General features: G+C 41.5%; 1 protein-coding gene across 1 annotated transcript in view; it reads right to left on the bottom strand.

Moving 5' to 3' along the window:
- The window catches only part of Heatr1 (HEAT repeat containing 1), a 48949-nt gene that overhangs the window by 16043 nt on the left and 15291 nt on the right, over positions 1-17615 (bottom strand). Inside the window, exons 16-29 of the mRNA XM_052727208.1 lie at positions 17429-17550; positions 16342-16533; positions 14841-15024; positions 14565-14701; positions 13676-13868; positions 9194-9363; positions 8643-8801; positions 7289-7531; positions 6629-6760; positions 2196-2299; positions 1903-2046; positions 1166-1284; positions 950-1071; positions 59-187 (exon numbers count right to left, since the gene is read on the bottom strand). Of these exons, the coding sequence (XP_052583168.1) occupies positions 59-187; positions 950-1071; positions 1166-1284; positions 1903-2046; positions 2196-2299; positions 6629-6760; positions 7289-7531; positions 8643-8801; positions 9194-9363; positions 13676-13868; positions 14565-14701; positions 14841-15024; positions 16342-16533; positions 17429-17550 (2150 nt within the window). The remainder of the gene's footprint in view (positions 1-58; positions 188-949; positions 1072-1165; positions 1285-1902; positions 2047-2195; positions 2300-6628; positions 6761-7288; positions 7532-8642; positions 8802-9193; positions 9364-13675; positions 13869-14564; positions 14702-14840; positions 15025-16341; positions 16534-17428; positions 17551-17615) is intronic.

Below are 17615 nucleotides of genomic sequence, written 5' to 3' on the forward strand. Positions count from 1 at the left end.
CAAGAAAACTGTAAAAATTAAAAACAGTAACAATGATGGTGGCATCCAAACAGCTTACCTGAATAAGTGCTGGAATGACCATTTTCACGGTCTTGCTAATAACTTGAAAACTGTAAGCATCATCCAGGCGCATGACATTGGCTCCCATGAATGTAAAAATAGACATGATATTGTGAAGAACTTTATCCTGAAATAAAGAACAATTTTCACCAATTTTCTATTTTAAATACTAAAGATTTGTTTTAAAAAATCACTAATAAAAATAGAGCTATCTTTCCTCAAAAACAGGCAAGGGGGCGGGGCTAGGGCTAGAGCTCAACAGCAGAGCGCCTGCCTGGCATGCACAAGGTTAATGCTCTAGACTACCAGAAATAAAACCACACAAAAATGGGCAGATCTTAAGTTTCCAAACAGACAAATGGTCAAAGTACGTAAGAACTCTGGGAAAGCAGATGAACACGAAGAGATATGCAGCACTATCCATGACTGGGGGACAGTGACATCAAAATGACAAAACACACTCTGCATCCACTACAGTAGCCAGGAGTTCTACTACTGCGACGGCTGTCACTTCTTCAGGAAGTTCATGATCATCAAACTCATGTTTTGGTCTTGTCTGTTTAGGATCTTCTGGGAATTGGCAGGCTAACCTTCCTGGATGGTTACCGTGTGTCAGATACTATATAAGAACTAACCACACACCGTCCAGCTCAAGCCCCACCACATCCCAGTGAGAAAGTCACTATCATTTTTACTTTACTAACAGAAGCTGCTGCTTACTCTTTGGCAACACTGGGAACCAAATCCAGGGTCTTCCATTTGCCAAACAAAAGCTCTACCACTGAGCCCCCAATCCTCTGCCTCATGAATTTAAATCACTACACACCAATGCATTTCCAGGGAAGAAAAGACTCAGAACAGCCACTCAAGTCTTACACCGTTCACTTACCGGAAATATCCCAGCAACAGTACCCAGAAGGAGAAGGGCATGGTGGTGAGTCTGCGGCATCTCCGAGAGGCGGATACACTGTACTATCAATTCTACATTGAACTTCTCCTCATCTACAACCTCTACAGTGGAGGGAAAGGAAAAGGTCTGAGTGGTTGGTACACTCATGGGCAAAGCAGATGGTTTTTCTGCCCTTCCCTTCCACCAAATACATACCTTTAGGGATTCTGCCACCATCTGGGGAGAGTTTTTGGCAGATGTTAAGCAAACAACTCAGAATTAATTGCTTAGTGTATTCCACGTTCCCCTGCTCCGATGACAAAGGTTCTAAACACCTTCAGGAACCCCAAAAGAGAAACGATTCAGAAGGTAAAAATTAATCCAGTCACATTAATGACTACTGTTCAGAGCTTATTCAATAAGGAGTAAAGAAAATACTATCAGTAAACAGTCTAAAATGTAAGATTTCAAATTCTAGTTTTTTTCCTCCTACAACCAAGTAGCACATCAGATTATTTCTCCTCTCTATGTACTTTGCACTAACCTACTTGCAATCTTCTAGCAATGTGGAGAATTACTTGACTTTTCTAATGAGAGCATTCCTCAACTCAGTGGCAAACTCTACAGTTATGCTTTCTAAGAATTTACAACTAAAAACACAGCAGGTGTCTGTCACACAGCACCCTTAAAATACAAGTGACGGATATGGCACTGGAAGCTGAGTAGGAGAGCAGGCAGAAAGATGAGGTCAGGTACTACACAGCACAGGAGGAGGTCAGCTATGGAAATCGGCAACGGGTAACTAAAACCATTTCTCAGTATTTCAACCACAGTATTTCACCTTCCTTTAACGGACAGTCGAAACAAGAAGAGTATCTCAAAAGAGAAAGACAGACCAACATGGGCAAATTTTTACCACCCTAGTGTCTCACAGACCAAAGCCATGCCATTACCTTGACAGCAAGTTAAAGAGAGTTGGAATCAGTATCTGCGGGCCTTTGAGCTTCTTTTTGTGCTGCAGTAACTCCAGGATGAGAGTGACTCTCTGCCAGTAAGGACCCTCAACTTCTTGGACAGATTCCACATCTTGTGATTTTCTGGTCATCAGAGGAGACAAAAAGTTGAAAATGCAAACACCATAATGCATATTTATGCAAAACTGATGAGTATCTAGAAATCACAGTCATAACGGGCAGTCAGAGCCTAAGGAACAAGAGCAGGCCCTTGGTGTAGTCATAGCTCTTACTTCTGCTGCATTTTCTGCCTTCTCGTTTGCTGAATTGTGCCCAAAGATTTAGCTTTATCTCGTGGCTCCAGTTCTATTCTGACTTGTTCAGCATCAACAGAAATCTGAAATATTGAAAGGATGGCTAGTGATTTAATTCACTGGAACAAGATTACAGCAATAGTTGTAATGTAATTAAATTATCAACTTTAAAATAAGATCAAAACATTACTGCAATAAACAGTAGTACACAGGTCAATGAAAGTATTTCCGTCCACTTCTATGTCATTATGCCATTTGAGGCCTGCCCAATCCCCAAATACAAACATTACTAATGACTTCTTATATATTCCTTAGGATGTTTTCAAATACTCAGTTGAATAAATGACTCTGGTATCTAGGAATTCTACCCATCTCAGTATGTACTTATTTCATCATACGATGTTTACTGACTGCCACTAAGTACAAAGATGTGTACAATAAAGTATTTTGGTAATCACACTTGCCTTACAGCCAAGGCTGAGATTTTATCTTTAGCCGATATGGTGTACTTGAAAATATATTTGTCTTCTTTGGTTTGTCTGGTTTTGGATTTTTGGAGATAGGGTCTCAGTATGGAGCCCAGGCTGGCCTTGAACTTGTGATCCTCCTGCTTCACCCTTCCAAGTGGTAGGATTAAGGTGTGCATCAACCTCTGGCTTGCAAATATTTCATGTGCACACTAGTCTACTGTTCACTGAGATGGAAGATGGAGTAATTACAGTAACATGTTCCCTTTCCAACCTCTTAAATGTCTTATAATGGTCCCATTTCAGTTGGATCTCATTTTAAAAGAATCTATTATTATTATATTATACTGAAAGTCTGCTAAAATGCTACCTCTATGATTCTAATCATCCCCACTTCTTTAAAAATAAAAATCGCCGGGCGGTGGTGGCGCACGCCTTTAATCCCAGCACTTGGGAGGCAGAGCCAGGCGGATCTCTGTGAGTTCGAGGCCAGCCTGGGCTACCAAGTGAGTCCCAGGAAAGGCGCAAAGCTACACAGAGAAACCCTGTCTCGAAAAACCAAAAAATAAAAAAATAAAAAAATAAAAAAATAAAAATCAGAAGCAGAAGTTGTCCTATAAAAAGGGTTTCTGTAACTGAGGGCTGGAACACCATCCTAGATCTTTAGCTGTCCTGCCTCTCACTGTCTGATGCTGTTACTTGAAGAAAAAGCAGGAGGGAGGATGGTTCCAACCAAAGCCAACACCACACTCGCCAACATGAATTTAACTTGGAGGTTCATTTTAGCTGAGCCCTCTTGCTAGCGCACACTTGCTTCTAGGGGGTTCTGGGTCTCTGTTACAGGCATCTCACACTTTCACATTCATCCCTCAGTGTGGAAAACACCCTGGTTCCACATGCGAAAACAGATATATCCTCACTAACTGGGAAAGAATAACAGATTCACACTCCAAGAGACTCTTTAGATATGGGGCAGAATTAAGAATCTTTTCTCTCCAAAGTTCTGACACAGCAAGTAAATATTTGATTTCAATATGAAGAAAATAACTGTCAAAAATATTTGTGAGACATTCATTAAAATATGACTATGCACTAGGTATTAAATGATATCAAAGAAGTAATGCCATTTTTTCAGGTATGTTGTAGTTACGGTAAGAAAATGGCTGTTTTTAAAAGGTGAAAACAGACATGTATAAGGATAGAAATTAAATGCCTTAGACTTACTTTAAAATACTTCTGCAAAGTATTTTAACAAAATACTTTTTAACAAACTCTGTTAAAAGATTTGAGAGCTAGCCGGGCGGTGGTGGTGCACGCCTTTAATCCCAGCACTCGGGAGGCAGAGGCAGGCGGATCTCTGTGAGTTCGAGGCCAGCCTGGTCTACAGCGCGAGATCCAGGAAAGGCACAAAGCTACACAGAGAAACCCTGTCTCGAAAAACCAAAAAAAAAAAAAAAAAAAAAAAAAAAGATTTGAGAGCTAAATCTGGATAATGTGTATGGGTAGTTGCTTGCATGTACATCTGTGTACCACCTACATGCCTGGTGTTTTTGCAAGCCAGAAGAGGGTGTCAGATGCCCTGGAACCGGAGTTACAAACTATTGTGAGCACAAATGTGGGTTCTGGGAATCGAACCCAGGTTTTCTGGAAGAGCAGCAACAAGTGCTCTTAATTATTAAAACCCTCTCTCCAGCCCTGAATTTCTTTACTCTTATTGTTGTATGCATACTGTGTCTGTGGTGTGTATACGCATGTGTGCGTGCGCACATGTGGAGATCCAACACACACATCAGGAATCTCTTGATTGCTTTTTACCTTATTAATTGAGGCAGGGTCTCTTATCTGAACCCAGAGCTCAACCACACAGATAATCCACTGAGCCAGTGTGCTCTGAAGATCCTGTCTTTGTCCTTTAAGTGTGGGACTACAAGTTGGCTACAATGTGCACCCAGAATTTATGCAGGGTGTAAACACCAGTCCTCACACTTGTATGGCCATTCCTTTATTCACTGCCCGTACCATTCTCCATTTCAGTCAATTCAAGAAATGGAGTAACCCACTCCAATGATGGTTAGGTTTCTATATACATATAAAAGTAATAAGCAGAACTCCAATTCCATCTTATACATCACATGTCTATTTAAGTCAAATAAGGTCACCCTGCTCAACATCAAGCCCCTGACAATTCCCTATTCCTTTCATGAAACAAAGCAGCTGTACCTAGTGTGAGTAAGAACCAAAATAAGATAACCAAATGCCTTAACTCATTGAAAATAGATACTCCATACAAAAAATAAGGTAACTAGCCTCGTTCCATTTTCAGTCTGTCCTGCTTCCTGCACGTGGATGGAGATGTGTGGTCTCTCAACTTCTTTTTGTTTTTTGTTTTTTCGAGACAGGGTTTCTCTGTGTAGCTTTGCACCTTTCCTGGAACTCACCTTGTAGACCAGGCTGGCCTCGAACTCACAGAGATCCACCCGCCTCTGCCTCCCAAGTGCTGGGATTAAAGGCGTGAGCCACCACTGCCGGCGATCTCTCAGCCTCTTGCTCTAGCTTCCTGCTGCCATGCCTCCCTCCCCATTACAGACTCTCCCTTTGGAACCACTCGTGCTGCTCTTAATCTTGTTCAAAGAAGCTTCCTATACAGTGGGCAGTAGTATTGCAAGAGACTCCTAACCATTCAAAATACTGAGAGTAAATGACTATGAATGTTCAGCCACAGATGGGACACTCATACTGACCTGCTCCAAACCAAACAAGTCCCAGGGAACATTGTGGTAGTGGGCAGAAATAATCTAAGACCAGAAAGATGGAGAAGGCTGTGAAATGCTGTCCTCTCCAGGTGAATTCGCAGCAGCTGTGGTAACCTGCACAGTATCATGCCTGTTAAAAATTTCAGCATGAAGGCCAGGCAGTGGTGGTACATGCCTTTTAATCTCAGCACTCTGGAGGCAGAGGCAGGTGGATCTCTGTGAGTCTGAGGCCAGCCTGGTCTACAGAGCCAGCCAGGACAGCCAAGGCTACACAAAGAAACCCTGCCTCAAAAAACCAAAAAGAGCCGGGCGGTGGTGGCACACGCCTTTAATCCCAGCACTCGGGAGGCAGAGCCAGGTGGATCTCTGTGAGTTTGAGGCCAGCCTGGACTACCAAGTGAGTTCCAGGAAAAGGCGCAAAGCTACACCGAGAAACCCTGTCTCGAAAAAACAAAAAACAAAAAAAAACAAAACAAAACAAAAAAAACAAAACCAAAAGAAAAAAATTTTTCAGCATGAATGAGAAGGGGCTCCTGAGGTTCCATGCCTGGTTGAGGAGCTATGACAGCTGATGGCTTCTGAGAGAGAGGGTTGCCACCGGTGGGTTGCCTATGCCCCAAAGTATGACCCCACACCCATTTATTTACATATGGACAGAACTGATCGAAATTAGTAAAGTTTCTTTTTATTTTTTTTTTTTATATTTTATTTCATTTTTTTTTTTTTCTTTTTTGGTTTTTCGAGACAGGGTTTCTCTGTGTAGCTTTGCGCCTTTCCTGGAACTTGCTTTGGAGACCAGGCTGGCCTCGAACTCACAGAGATCCGCCCTGCCTCTGCCTCCCGAGTGCTGGGATTAAAGGCGTGTGCCACCACCGCCCGGCTTGTTTCTTTTTAAAAAGAGGGCTTGAAGCTGGAAAGAAGATACACTGGCAGGGGCGGGGAGCAAAAGAAGCAGGATATGGATATGATTAAGATGCACTGTCTAATCTATGAAAAATTTAAAGAATTCAAAAAACCAAAAAAAGTGGTGAGGACCGAAGATCTGGGTTTTATACTTCTTGAGTACATACTTTTAAATGGATCTTGTTAATAGTGAAATCCGACCCCAAAGGAACCCTGTAAAAATGCAGGTTATACACTTTATCAACTGGAAAAGACTAAACATTTACAAATTACAAAATTTGTGACTTACCCCTTTAAAAACACTGCCAACCGTCTGAACACAATGTGAGTTTTTGCAGTTCACCAATAAGTCAAACAGCATACACAGAAGCTTCTGCTGCACCTTCCCATCTGATAGAGCTGCAAAAAATGGCTTTGTAATCTAGGAGCAGGAAAAAAAAGCAAACCCAGGAGTCAGCAAACAAGCTTCAACCCAAAGATTTCTCCTTACTATAAAGCAACTCTGCTTTACTTTTCCATTTAAAATCTGATCAATTTGATCTGAGGATCAAACTCAAGTTGTCTGTTTGTATGGCAAGCTCCTTTATCTGAGGAGCCATCTCACCAGCTTTTATTTTTTTTTTTTTTTTTTTTTTTTTTTTTTTTGGTTTTTCGAGACAGGGTTTCTCTGTGTAACTTTGTGCCTGTCCTGGAACTCACTTGGTAGCCCAGGCTGGACTCGAACTCACAGAGATCCGCCTGGCTCTGCCTCCCGAGTGCTGGGATTAAAGGCGTGCGCCACCACCGCCCGGCTCTCACCAGCTTTTAAATGCAATTATTTTAATGACCTGCAAGCAACTTTGTACAGTAGGTAAACTATATATATCTCATGCCTTTAAAAGCATGTTCAACCCATTAATAACTCTCTAAATGCATGATCAAGCTTGGGTTTCTGAAGGAAGCCACTGACCTTTTCAAGAGCAGTAATCTGGATGGTTGGCATTCCTGGGTGAAGCTCCTTTGTTGTGTGCACAGCCTTTATAAATAGGTCTAGACTCTTCGGGTCTTTATGTAAAAGTGAAGCTGAATATTCATTGTATTTTCCCAGAATAAGACGCAAAACAATGGCCTCATCTTTTAAGACAGCTGTAGGCTCCTTCTCCACCTTCTCTAGGAGTTGCTCCACCTTAGGCAACAGCTGTGCAAGTACCATCTAAAGACAGAGAAGGTTATTAGTAGTAACCGAGACTCATGTTTTGCTCAGGTCTGCTCTGACAGCTCACCCTGACAGTTCTCTACATTTACAGGAGCTGAAGACATTCTGAGAACAGAAAATACAAACTAAAATATGAGTGTAGCAATAGTTTAGCAATTTGCTAAAGTACTGCATTTTCCTCAACCACCATTTCCAATTTGGTATAATTAGCATTAATTCAAATGAGGTATGTAAAGGCTTTAGCAATCAAACCATAAGCCAGCAAATCATGGCTTGTCTGACAAATCCAGTGGATGTCTTGTCCTTTTAAACTTGTTCACTGACAATGGCCATAATCATCTGATTACATACCCTCTGTGGTTGCTCTCCTCCAGTGACAGATCTGAGCAACTGCAAAGAAAGATGGTTCACAGAGCCCAAGAGTTGTTACTTGATATCTGCAGAGTAACTACCGTCCATAAGCCACTCCTTAAACAAAACCCTGGATACTCAAGCCCCTCATATAACATGGCATAATGTGGACATATAATCTAGTCACAGCTTTCTAAAAACTTTTAATCACCTCTAGATTAATTATAATAATAATGCTGTATTTTTTAGGAAATGAGGAGAAGAAAAAACCTTGCCTGTTTTCTATAGACATAATTTTTCTCCCAAACATTTCCAATCTGAGCCTGGTTGAACCAGAAGACATGAACCTCACAGATAGGAGTAGGGACCATATTCACTATCTATTCCTTCATAGAAGAAGTTTGTCAACTTGTAAATGACATCAATGACAACTCAGGGCTGATAATTGTAAAACAAATAATCAAATAATTTTTATTCCATTTTACTCCTTCTCAGTTCTCTGAATTTGCAGTTGGTCAAGAGCCATGGGCATTCAAGGCTAAAACTCTGCTAGTCAGAGCAGACATTTCCTTCGCATCACAGGCTTCCTTGAGTACCTAAAGGAGGCTGTGCTTTTCCCTCCAAAAAATACATTCTTTCCAAATTGTGAAGAACTTCTCCTGAGAGCACACAGCTGCTTCCTCATACATGACAGTTACTTATCAGGAAAGTCATACGGAACATATAATCCACTGCATTCTGTGTAAAACACTCATACCTCACTGTTTACACCTTGAAATACTTTCATCAAGTCTTTTGCAATGTAAGATGGGCAGCCATAAATGCAGTGAAGAAGGCTTTTCAGAGTTTCAGACAACTTCTGATGTAATTTCTGTTTCTCTTCTCTCTGTAGTTCATCAAATAATGTAGCCAAATCCTAGGATACCAGAAAGAAAGAAAACTGAATTAAAAAGGGAAAAGGAACTTTAAGGACTAAATGTTCTAATTATGGAAGAGTCTTTTCCAAATGACATGACATTGCTTACATCTTTTAATTTCTCTTCAAATACAGTTCCAACTGGAAAGAGTATCAGTATCCACAGCTAGCTCACTATGGAAGGCTGAACATTAGTCTTTCATGAAAGGAAAGGACAACAGAATTGAAATATAATATGTGACCTTTTAAAAAACGGCACAAAGACTGCAGTTGCTGACACACATTTTTAAGTTAGTGGATTAGTCCACCCAAATCCCTACAAGGTACAGGAAGGGAGCAGACTGTTCCTGTTCGACAGGCCCTCATCACAACTGTCTCTGCCAGTAGTCTACCTGAATCACGTAGGTAGTGTCTGAAGTGATCTCCTCTGCCTTGGGAAGCAGGTGCTCTATCACCGGCTGAAACTTCGAGGCTACTCCGCCGAGGGCCTGGAGACACTGAACAGCAGCTCTGCGCACTTCTTTTACAGGGCTTCCCAGACTGAGGAGTAGAGACGGCACCACTAAACCAAAGGGGAAGGGAGACAGTGTCAGGGTACACGGTGACAGGTCTCCTTCTGGGGCTGGGAGCACAGCTCAGTCGCATAGCATGCATCTGGCCTGTGGGACACCCTGGTTACTATCCCTAGCACTACCCCCACCCTGGCCATCATACACACACAGGCTCCCTTTCAGACTCCTTCCTCTGAAGACTGTTCACTGTTTTATTATTTCAGAAAAATGGCTCTTTTCTCAAAACATGCAAATGAGCCCAATAAATTGATTCTTTGTCAACTGTCATCTCATCTCAAGGTGTATGTTCCCTAATAGGTACACGTGTATCTAAATTGTTATCTTTACCTTTAAGTTGCCAAGTGCTAGTGAAGGTTAGGTGATTTCAGAACAGTGTTGCAACAGCTCCCAAATCCATTCCTGCCTTAGGAGCAGCAGGAAGTTACTCATTGTGTTTACTATGGGTGCTTTGCAAATATTTAAATTACTGCTAATTTTGTTGTTGCTATGTAGTCCAGGCTAGCCCAAAACTTCAGATCCTCCTGCCTCCACTTCTTAAGTGTTGGGATTACAGGCATTAGCCAATCAAAGCTGGCTCCCATCATGGCGGCTGGCAGTGTCTCTGCCTCAGCCTTTCACTTCCCAGCTTTATTCTCCTCCTTGTCCCGCCTATACTTCTTGCCTGGCCACTGGCCAATCAGTGATTTATTTATTGACCAATCAGCAACACATTTGCCATACAGACCATCCCACAGCACTTCCCCTTTTCTTTTTTTCTTTTTTTTCCAAAAAGGAAAGTTTTAACCTTAACAAAGTAAAATTATATATAATTTGGGAATTTGGGTATAGCTTCTCTTACTACTTGACTTTGTTTTTAGTGTGGAAATCTTACAATCTATATTTTTTTCCGTCTAGGGTTATTATATTATATATATTATATTATATATATATATATTTTCCTTCTAGGGTATTGTTTGATTGGCTAGGTTTCCATTGCTTTCTTTTTTGAGATAAGGTTGTGATATAGCCCATATAGCCCAGGTTGGTCTATAAAAACTTTTCTACTTTTATCTTTGGCTTGGAAAGTTACTGCCCACCCTGAAAATTCAATCAAAAAGTATCAATCTCTGTGTTTAGAGAGCGATCATACGCATTCTGTCTTCTTCTAATACCAGCTAAGTTTTATGTTACACCTTCATTTTAGGGGGAATTTTTATACAAGGAGTAAGAATGGTATTAGATTTTCTAATAATTTAGTCTACTATCCCACTTAGCATCCACAAAAACATTTCAGGCCCAGGAAGGTATCAGTCCCATCCACTCATTTCATACACATCTAAAATGTCACCTATTTCTGACAACAAATTCACAGTAGTGAGTGTAACAAGAGTGGTTCCTCACCTCAACTGTAACTGTGCAGTGAAACTGCTACCGTCTGATGTGAGGATTATTATTATTTTTTAACTTAATTAATTATTTATTTTTCATTTTTTGAGACAGGGTTTCTGCTGTGGGATGGTCTGTATGTCAAGTGTGTTGCTGATTGGTCAATAAATAAATCACTGATTGGCCAGTGGCCAGGCAGGAAGTATAGGCAGGACAAGGAGGAGAATAAAGCTGGGAAGTGGAAGGCTGAGTCAGAGAGACACTGCCAGCCGCCACGATGACAAACAGCATATGAAGATGCCGGTAAGCCACGAGCCACGTGGCAAGGTATAGATTTATAGAAATGGATTAATTTAAGCTGTAAGAACAGTTAGCAAGAAGCCTGCCACGGCCATACAGTTTGTAACCAATATAAGTCTCTGTGTTTACTTGGTTGGGTCTGAGCGGCTGTGGGACTGGCAGGTGAGAGAGATTTGTCCTGACTGTGGGCCAGGCAGGAAAACTCAAGCTACAGGTTTCTCTGTGTTGCCCTGGCTGTCCTGGAATGTATAGACCAGGCTGGCCTCGAACTCACATAGATCCACCTACTTCTGCCTCCCAAGTGCTCGGACTAAAGGTGTGCACTACTATACATGGTAAGGAATATTTTTCTGTTATTTTTATTTTGCTGTTCCTTGAACATGAAGAATTTAAATCTTTTGCCTAATACCTTTTCAGATTTTTGGACATTATATGAGGTTTCCCTTTCAACACAGAGTTCTTTATATTAAACCAATGTTGTATTTCTTATATAAATGCTATCTGGCAGATGTTTCTTATTCAAAACCTTGTGTAGGACTCATAGAGCATCATTCACAAACTGTAAGGACCTGTGGTTGTGTTGTTCTACAAGTAAACTTTGTGAACTTTCAATGCTATGCTGGTTTTCCAGAACAACTCTGGAAACTACTCATTTTACATCCTACTCTATTCAACAACCCTGACAAGATAGCTTTAGAAGTGTAGTAGATGATCTCTTTTTGAGATCAACCATACTGGGTTTTTCAAAGATGTATTAGTGAGGCATCAGGCCATACTTGTAATCCTAACATTCTCATGGTGAAGGCAGAAAGACTGCTGTCAATTTGAAGGCCAGCTTGCTCTATCACATCAAGTACAAGGTCAGCCAGGGCTGTCAAGTGGAACCCTGTTTCAATAAGCAAACATGTACTCAGGATAAAAAGCTATAAAAATCCCTTTCATGTTACATGTATGGAAATGATTGATGTGAATATTCCACTTCTAGACTGCAAGAAAGAATTCAACAAGTTCCAGACTTTTCTGTAAATCTCTTATACTATGAAAGCTATAAATCCTTCTCGGTTGCCCCAAGGTTAATTCACAAAGCAAAGCCAGAAGCAAATAGCTGAAAAGTTAAAATTCTTTCAAGGGGCAGATTTGAGCCAAAAGATCAGTTTTCCTGTATCGTGAAGCAGAACTTTTAAAACATTCAAATCTTAAGACATTCACAGTGCTATTACAAAGGGCACCAAATCTAAGTCAAGTCCTAGAACCCAAAATATGTTAACTCTACACAATTTAAGAAAGCAGTTTCTTGCAATGTCTTTCCATTTAAACAATGCACATGACACAATTCTTCCAATTAATTTTATTTGCGTTCAAAGCAGCATAGTTCATTGACTTTTCTAGTTTATTACTTATTTTTATGTGTTTTTGTATGTGCAGCATGTGCATGCCTGGTACTCAAAGGTTATAAGAGAGTCTTAAGGGATCTACTGAAACGGGAATTACAGAGAGCTGTAAGCCACCATGAAGGTACTGAGAAGTGAACCTGGGTCCTCCCTAAGAGCAGCAAGTGCTCTTAACAACTGAGTCATCTCTCCATCCCTTACAGTACTTTTTTCTTTTGAATACTGTAACACTTTTGGAAATATATGCTAACACAAGGCTGGTTGTCGTGGCTCACAACCTATCGTCTCAGCTCCTGGAGGCCGAGACAACAGAGGCACTGTTGTAGGCGTGAGACAAGCCTGAACTACATAGTGAGTTCTATGACAGCCTGAATGATAAGGACAGGCTGAAAGATCCTGTTTCAAATATAGAACAAAGCAGAAAGAAAGATGCCAAGTAGTATCTCCTGGACTCCTCACAGACAGAAATGTCTAGAAGCACACTGCACTCACAGTGAGGACTGGTGCTAGTCTAAGAAGCCTCTTCCTGAGGCCCTGTGTGTGAGACTCTCCTGTCAGGATTGAAGCTTTCAAATGGACCAAGTACATTTCCCCACTATTCTGGGAAATTCTGGGACAGGTCTAGACAGCACAAGTTCAGAAGTACTTATGCAGGGGAAGAGACAGAGCACGAGAGAGGAAGAGCAACAAGAAGCCAGTCTTATACTAACACTAGTGAAAAAGGATGGAAAATGTGTAATACCAAGCTGAAAAGTTCAAATGCTGATTTCTAAACAAAGTATATGGCTTCTTCTTGTAGCCCTGGCTGTTCTGGAACTTGTTCTGTAGGCCAGGCTAGCCTTGAACTCAGAGATTCATCTGCCTCTGCTTCCCGAGTGCTGAGATTAAAGGCATGTGCTACCACACCTGGCTTTTTTTGCAATCTTTTTTAATGAATAAAAATAAAGATATTTCTGTATATGTATGTGGTGGGGTGTGGTCACTACTATGCTGAGTACAGAGGTCAGAGGACAACCTTTAGGGGCCAGTTCTCTCCTTCCACATGTGGGCCCAGGATTAAACTCAAGTCATTATGAGGCTTGATGGCAAGTGCCTTTATCCTCAGCACCATCTCCTCCACACAGTCATTTATTTTAATAAATTATGTTATCTCTATACAATCAAACACAAGAGTATATGCTATACTTCCTCATATACTATGTATCTATAATGTACTCACTTAAATATTAAATGTGACTTGCCATACCTGGAGATGCAGTAGACGCCAGCTTTTGCTTATACTGTGTGTTCTGAGAAGAAAGCATCACAGAGCCTATGTAAAGAGCCTGAGTCTGCAGCTCTGACTTCACAGTGCAGGTAAGTGGATTGGAAAGGCTAGAACCATAGGTCCACAAAACACAGAAGAACTGGAACAACTGAAGAACATCTTGTAGATGTACCTAACCAAAAGAAAGCAAGACAAAGTGAAGTCTAGTTCTTACTCAGATAAACTGCCCCTGCTCTTTTCATTAATGTACAAGAATAAAACATGAGTGATTTAATGACACTTCTTGTTGAATAACTTCTTCAATAGCTGGAATTTTAACCAGTTAGAAGGATGTCACTGAAGAATGACATTCAAGAAGACTCACTATAACCTTTGCACTTGAAAACACTAAACAAAAAAAGACAGGGACACTAACTAAAAACCAAGAGCAGGATCTGGGAAACTTCACTAAGAGAGCACTCTGCAGGAGTGAGCAATGCTGGCAATGCTGAATGCCTTGGAGAGTGAGTCAGACAAGGACAAGAACACGCACACTGCTTGCAGCATGGAGGTAACAAAGCCCAGGGTAAGTTTCCTGAATATCATCTTTGAACACTCGGCCAGTTTTTCATCCATAAATGACATTTAAAATGAAAAACTGGGCTTGCTCTGATTCTTAAACACACTAGCCCACCAATAGGAAGGCTGCAATGTTACTCTCTACTCAGTGTGCTGCCTGGCTGTGATTACTACACTGTTTTGGAGGGCATGTTTGTCAGCACACACTCGTCTTTGCTGCAAAATATCCTCCCATTAGTATTAGAACTGTGGCAAGAAAATAACCTACACTACCAACAGCAGAAATGCCTGTGAGGAGCGAGCCAAGTACCTTCATTATCAGCCTCATCAGAACCCTGAAATGCATGGCGTCAGAAACCTCGAGCAACATTTCAAAGACACCAATGAGCAAGTGCAGGTAGTGTCTGCTGTCGCCATCTAGCTGCTCAGGATTCCACCACGTGGCACCTGCAGGGAATGGGGACAGACAAGCAATGGGTAGACCTACACAAGCATGCTGGGGGAGCTTTTCATTCGAGTGAAGGTAAACTACAGAGTTAAAAAGTCAGTGTTGTATCACATTTCAAGAGCCATGACCATGCCTTACCCGAAGGAAAAGATTTTGGAGTCTTCAGTGCAAAAATAAAACACTTCAGGGAAAATACGAGTAAAATGGAGTCCTCCACAGCAACCCTCTGGGCCTTGTGAAGCTGCTGTACATAATGCTCCCACAGCTCCTCTGGCAATCCTCTGTTCAGCATCAGTTCCAGGTGCCACTCGGAGGGGATTTCCTGAAACATTCATGGAAACAGAAACCAGCACATCCTGAAAGTAGTTCCAGACATGAGCTCTGTGCATAGACTACAGCAGATGTGCATATCCTAGTAGGGAGTGGATCAACAATTGCATAAGGATTGCGTTCGTAAATGGACGGATATGCTGCTCCAGCTGAAAAGATGCTCAGTCCTCAGAAAGAGCACTAACAGAGCAATGTGAAACGACCCATTCAGTGTGACACTGAAGGAACCATAACTGCTCTACACTGCTAACACCAAGGACCACTACAGCTCCAGTTACTGCACCTCACAAAAGACAGATACTGAGGATCACCTGGGCCACTTTCTACAGTATGAAGAAGCACGCTAAATTTACATAATTTTAGCTAACAATGACTACAATTAGAATTTATAAAAACCCCAAGAGTATACATAAATATGAAGAAAGTGTAATTCACTTAGCAAATCCTTTAACGGGCAGCCCTTTGAAGTTCTGAAGATAAAGAAAAGAAAAATACTGCTGCAAACAGCAGCTACTAAAACAATCTTGTTACCTCAAAATGGGCACTCTGTACAAACGAAAACATGACCTTTAGTAACACTGTCAGAGATACCAGCAGGCCAGAGACAGCCGGACCTACCAGAGCACTCAACCATTTTAAATATACAGGATCTTCTTTCAATAAACACTGTAACAAGTTTTGTTCAAGCACCAACTCTGGTGAGTTGGTGAATTTGTCATTACCAGAGTAGTTATGAGTGAAACTTGGATAGTGACCTGATAAAAACAGTGAGGAGGCTCAGTTATGACATGAAACCTTCCAACTTTGAAATTCTATAATCTGAATAAATTTCCTACAAAATCATGGGAGTCTCTTGTCTGAAAACCACTGCTCCCACTGCTTCCCCCTCCTCCAGCTAGTGCTCCCACTGCTTCCCCCTCCTCCAGCTAGTGCTCCCACTGCTTCCCCTCCCCCAGCTAGTGCTCCCACTGCTTCCCCTCCCCCAGCTAGTGCTCCCACTGCTTCCCCTCCCCCAGCTAGTGCTCCCACTGCTTCCCCTCCCCCAGCTAGTGCTCCCACTGCTTCCCCTCCCCCAGCTAGTGCTCCCACTGCTTCCCCTTCCCCAGCTAATGCTCCCACTGCTTCCTCCTCCTCCAGCTAGTGCTCCCACTGCTCCCCAATCCTCCAGCTAATGCTCCCACTGCTCCCCAATCCTCCAGCTAGATCCAGACACAGCAGCTCAGCTTCTGGACTTCAGCTTTGCTGGGATCAATAGGCCATGCTGTACTTTACTCAGTAGTCAACTTTCTGCAGACACTGCGCTCCTTACCACAGCAGTAATGATGCTTTTGAGCTTCCTCACTTTTTTCCGCAGCAAACTGAACACGTGTATAGCAAATGGAAAGCAGGTTTCTCTGAAGGATGAACAGCAAGAGATAAGCACAGACACAATCACGTGGAACGTCACTTTCTGCTTCAGGTTGTAGGACTCCTTTTCCCCGGCACTTATTAAATCCTCCACCTTGGGAAATAAGCATACTCCATTACTGGTTAGTCATGATCTTCCAGGACAAAGTTTTCTATCTATCTCAGGCCTATCTATGTATTGTGCATAGCATGAGTGACAAACAAAAAGCCTTTCAAAAACAGTAAACACTGATTAAAGGTAAATGCACACTTAAAATTATAATGTACATAAATACACTTGACAACGCATATAAACCACATACCTAAAAATACAAATAGCAACAAAAAAAATCAATAAATCAGACACCTAACACCTTTAAAAGGTTTACAAAAGTATTTTCTTTTAGTTTCATTTTGCTATGTTAACAATGAAAAGACTAATATTTTGAATATAAATTAGGAAAAATAAAGATTAAAAAGTGGGCTGGGCAGTGGTAGTGCATGCCTTTAATCCCAGTACTTGGGAGGCAGAGGCAGGCGGATCTCTGTGAGTTTGAGGCCAGCCTGGGCTACAGAGTGAGTTCCAAGCAAGGTTCCAAAGCTACACAGAGAAATCCTGTCTCAAAAAATAAATAAATACATAAATAAAAAGAACAAGGTATTTTCACTAGTCCAAAAATGATATAAATAGTTAAGGACTTAAACAATCGGTAGAGTATGCTAAGTTAGTGGTTGTAAAAGCTTATAATCCTAGTTCTTGGGAAGCTGAGGCAGAAGATCAGGAGTTCAAGGTCAGCCTGGGCTACACAGCGAGTTCTAGATCAGCTTGAGCTGTAACTCTTAGCCATGGCCCCCAAAGGAATATCCAAAACTACCTTTGTGTTTGTTCAAAGTACAACAGTTGTTTAAGAATGGAACAACAACAAAGAGACAGAAAAAATGTCTGGGAGGGCAGAGTTGGGTGCCTAATGAACACGAGACGAACACGCAGAGATGGACGGCACACCTACCAGCTTCAGCATTGAAGAGCGGTCTCCTGAGCTTAAATTGCCGGCCAGCAACTGCACCATCTTCTGATTTCCGATACCAATTATTTCTCTTGACTTTTTGCTTCTAATAACATTTTCAAGAGCTGTAAAAAATTTTGAATACATACAGTGGCATTCACATAAGGAATTAGGTAAAGTAACATATGCA

This window comes from Peromyscus californicus, unplaced genomic scaffold (genome assembly GCF_007827085.1).
Source record: "Peromyscus californicus insignis strain IS unplaced genomic scaffold, ASM782708v3 Scaffold_8__1_contigs__length_139910024, whole genome shotgun sequence".
Taxonomy (NCBI): Eukaryota; Metazoa; Chordata; class Mammalia; order Rodentia; family Cricetidae; genus Peromyscus; species Peromyscus californicus.